General features: G+C 64.1%; 1 protein-coding gene across 1 annotated transcript; it reads right to left on the bottom strand.

Annotated features, from left to right (window-relative positions):
- Positions 1 to 72: 72 nt before the first annotated feature.
- LOC102748931 (lamin-B2) lies at positions 73 to 3846 on the bottom strand (the record flags this gene model as incomplete). The annotated part of the gene is made up of 5 exons (XM_081809789.1): positions 73 to 293; positions 619 to 744; positions 837 to 1007; positions 3314 to 3439; positions 3685 to 3846. Coding segments are annotated over 5 exons (806 nt in total), but the record flags the coding sequence as incomplete, so codon positions are not given.
- Between the last annotated feature and the right edge of the window lie 443 nt (positions 3847 to 4289).

The raw sequence follows: 4289 nt of genomic DNA, 5'->3' as shown, positions 1-4289 counted from the left end.
CCCCGCAGCCCCGCCCCCTCGCCCGGCCCCTCCCCCTGCACCCCTCCCTCCCTCCCTCGAGACCACGCCCACCTCTCCTCCTCGCCCTCCAGGAGCTTGCGGTAGGCGCTGATCTCCATGTCCAGGGCAAGCTTGACATCGAGCAGCTCCTGGTACTCGGCCAGCTGCTGCTGCATCACGTCCCGCATCTCGGTCATCTCCTGCTCCTTGGCGTCCAGCATCTTGCGGAACTTGTCCCGCTCCCCAGCCATGGTCTCCTCCAGCTCGCGAATCCGGTCCTCTGCGGCACTGGCCTGGCGGGCGGCGGGGGGAGTCCGGGCGGCCAGGTCAGGGCGGCCTCTGCGGGTCCCGCAGAGAAGCCCACCGGGCTGCGTGTGCGGACGGGCACCAAAAGCGGGCAGGAGGCCCGGGGGGCGGGGGGAGGCGCGGGCAGAGACCAGGCCCCAGAGCACGAGGGCTCTGGTGGTCGGTGGGCCCAACAGCGCCCCTCCCCGGGCCAGGAGGGGAGGGGTGGTGCATCACCCACACCGCCGTTCGTGGCCGTCTACACCCGGGCGCCAGAAGGAGGGTCCCGCAGCGGTGGCAGGGCCGAGGCGCGGGCAGGCCCTCGGGAGTCACCTGCTTCTGGAGGCCGGAGAGCTGGTAGCTGAGGGACTCGACCCGCATGCGGGCTTCCTTCAGCTCCTCCCGGGCGGCGCTGGCGGCCTTATCGTTCTGGTCAGAGCTCAGCTTGGCGCTGTCCAGCTGGAGGGACACGGACAGGCGTGTGAGGGGCGGGCGGGCGGCGGGCCGGGAGCTCCCCCCCCCCCCCCCCCCCCCCCCGCCGCCGCCAGCACCTTGGCCTGGTAGGTCTGCTCCAGCTCCAGCTTGTACAGCCGCACTTGCTCGTCGTGCTGGCCGCGCAGCTCCTCCAGCGCCTGCGCCATCCTGAAGTCGTACTCCTGCTGCCGGCTGCTGTCCACCTCCACCAGGCGGCGCTCGTGCCGCCGCCGCGTCTCCCGCACCTCCTGCGCCAGAGCGCGGCGGTCAGCGCGGCGGGCAGCGCCCGGCCCTGGGCCCCCGGCCTCGGGGCCACCAGTGTCCTCAACCCGAGCCCCAAGTCCACGTGAGCGCTCAAGACGACGAGCCGCCGGAGAGTCACAGCGGCGTGAGTCACAGAGCGGACACGGCCCCGATGGCCCCCAGCTGACAAGCAAGTGTCCCCCACGCGCGGGAGCGTCCCTCGGCCACGAACACAGGCGCCCGCACGCGCGGCCCCGGGGACGGACCCCGAGCCCACGACGCTCAGGGAGGGACCCGGACACGGAAGGCCACGCGGGGTGTGAGTCCACGTGGGTGACACGTCCGGAACAGGCTCATCTGCGGACGGGAAGGGGGCTCAGGGGGCGGGGGAGAAGGTGGGGAGTGACCATTGATGGGGGCGGGGACGCTCAGGGAGGGACCCGGACACGGAAGGCCACGTGGGGTGTGAGTCCACGTGGGTGACATGTCCGGAACAGGCTCATCCGCGGACAGGAAGGGGGCTCGCGGGGGCCGGACGGGGAGTAACCGCTGATGGGGACGGGGTTTCGTTTTGGGCCGACAGAATGTTCTGGAGTTAAACAGAGGTGAAGGTTGCACAACTCTGTAAATGTACTAAAACCAACCAACTTGTACACTTTAACAGTTTCATGGCACAGGAATATTGCAATAAAGCGGTGGTTAAAAGAATTCCTGACAAGGGGCACCTGGGTGGCTCATTGGCTTGTGCATCCAACTCTTGGTTTCAGTTCATGTCATGATGTCAGGGTAGTGGGATCGAGCCCCAAGTTGGGCTGTGCACTCAGTGGGGAGTCGGCTTGAGATTCTTTCCCCCTCCCTCTGCCTCTGCTCCTCTCCCTGCTCGCACACTCATGCTTTCTCTTTCTCGCTCTCAAATAAATGAATAAAATCTTAAAAAAAAAAAAAGAATTCCTGCCAAGCCCGTCTCAGGCACCTGGGGTCCGAGGCACAGAGACCCGGCCCTAAGGAGGATGGCCGCCACAGCAGCACTAAACAAACCAGCGGGAGGTCTGGGCCCAGGCGCACAGGGTGGGCTCAGGGTGCGGGCAGAGGGTGCTGTTCACCAGCCCCGGGCTCCAAGGAAAGGCGAGTGCCCTTTCCTCCAAGAAACTCACTCCAGCACAGAGAGCAGTCGCTTACCACCCTGTGCCATCAGCTTGTAAGAACAATAGCAATGTTTCTCAAGGAAGCCAGCCATGAAGCTCGGGGAGTCCAGGACCAGCACACCCACCTTCATGGAGCCCCCCATGGCCGCTCGCAAGTCTCCCTGCATGGCTCCCTGCCAGGAGCTCCTGGCCACCGGCCTCAGGGAGCCCCGCCAGGAGCGCTTCCAGGGTGTCCTTCGGGCTCCCCTCACAGGTCCCCGCATGGCTCTCTTCCTGGGATCCTTCCTCACAAGTTCGGGGCCCCATACAGACCCCCTCGAAGGCTTCAGGGCTCTGGAGGGTGCCTTCAGGGGTTCCCTCAGGGGCTCCTCCCCAGCTGCCCTGGCCCTGGTCCGGGCGGGGCCTGGCTGCAGCTGGAGACCGCTCCTCCGTTGTACAGGCATGCTTCCTACCAGCAGCTCCCCCGGGGCACTGAGTGCATGAACCGGCTGGCCCCGGAGTTCCATTCTGGGCCGTGACAGGACAATGAGCTCTGTGATGATGAGCTGGGAGGGGCCCCACGCCACATCCATTCCCAGAAGACACAGAAACCCAGCTCTGCCAGGAATGTCCTTCACTCCCAGGTGGGCCCGCCATACCCCCGAGCCCAGGCCCAGGGATTCAGAGCTTTGGGGGGGGGGGGGGACCCAGGAAGCAACAGAAGCAGAGGGGCCCGCCCCTTCCCTTTCACAGAGAGGGTCTGCCGTGGGTTCAATGGTGGCGCCCCAAAAGATGTGTCCACGTCCTAATCCCCAGAAGGGGGAGTGTGACCTTATTTGGAAAAGGGGCTTTGCGGATGGGGTTAATGAATCTCCAAATCAGATCCTTCTGGATCATCCGGGTGGGGCCTAAACCAATGACAAGTGTCTTCATAAGAGATAGAAGAGCAGAGACGGGGGAGAGGCCATGTGAAGGCAGAAGCACAGATGGAGGGACATGGTCACGAGTTCGGGGGACACCTAGAGCCCCCCACTCCCCACCCCGGGGCTGGGAGAGGCAGCAGGACCCTCCCCTGGAGCCTCCGGAGGGAGCACGGCCCCGGCCTACCCCGATCGTGGCTCTGCCCTCCGGGAAGTGGGAGGCCACGAACTTTCCCGTGTGGGGGTGCGGTCGGCCCTGAGACTCGCCTCCTCAAAGACGTTCTTCCGGAAGTCGAGCTCCTCCTGCAGGCTCTGGCAGCGGTTCTCCAGATCTACGCGCATCAGCGTCTCCTTCTCCAGCTGCTTTTTGGCTACCGCGTGACCGTCCTCCGCCTGGGAGACACGACAGCAGGCTGAGGTGACACTGTGTGCCGCACCGTGTGGCCTCTCGGGGCCCAGGGATCCCCTTAAATACACACACTCCAACAGAGGGTGTCGAGGGCTTGGAAACCGGGCAGCCGCTGGCATCCCAGGCCCAGGCTTCACCCCCCCCCCCCAGGACATCCGCCCGCTGCCCGCAGCCCTCTCGCCGGCCCCCAGCTTCCCCGCCAGACTGGGGAAACCCGCCCAAAACCTGCCTTAGCCAGCTGGGCCCGCAGCTCAGTCACGTCGCTCTCCAGGCCGCGCTTGTCGCTGAGGGCAGCGGCCAGCTCTGCCTCGCTCCGGTGGAACAGCGACTCCAGATCCTTCACGCGGCCCTGGGCCACCGTGAGCTCACCCTCCCTCTTCTTGGAGCTGCAAGTCAAGAGCGGGCGTTAGGCAGGAGCACGACGGGCGAGCTGGGGGTGGGGGGGCTACAGGGGGCCCCTCAGGCAGCGCCAGGAAGCCCAGGGACCAGCTCACTCTGGCCTCTGAGCTGTGGGCATCTGCTCTGGGGTAACGGGGCTCGGGCTGTCGCCCAAAAAGCTGCCCCTTCTTCAAACCTGCTCTGCACATCAGGACTCCACCAGCTAACAAATACAAGCACTCAAAAAAGCCTCAAGGAAAGAACTTTAATGTCATTTTTTGGTGATTTTTCGACACAGGAGGGATCATTTAGGGGAGAACGATTTTTAAAAAAGTTAACGTATAATTTATTAAAGTTGCATATTAAAATCCTGGCCTTTGAAAAGTCGATCTTGTTTGTAAACTTCAGCTACTTTAAGCAGGTTCATCTGATATTCTAGGAGACAATTTTCCCCAA

The sequence above is a fragment of the Leptonychotes weddellii genome, unplaced genomic scaffold (genome assembly GCF_054177405.1).
Source record: "Leptonychotes weddellii isolate Sample4059 unplaced genomic scaffold, ASM5417740v2 HiC_scaffold_13836, whole genome shotgun sequence".
NCBI classification, from domain to species: Eukaryota; Metazoa; Chordata; class Mammalia; order Carnivora; family Phocidae; genus Leptonychotes; species Leptonychotes weddellii.
The sequence above is the reverse complement of the archived record's forward strand: the minus strand, read 5'-3'. Positions and strand labels throughout refer to the sequence as shown.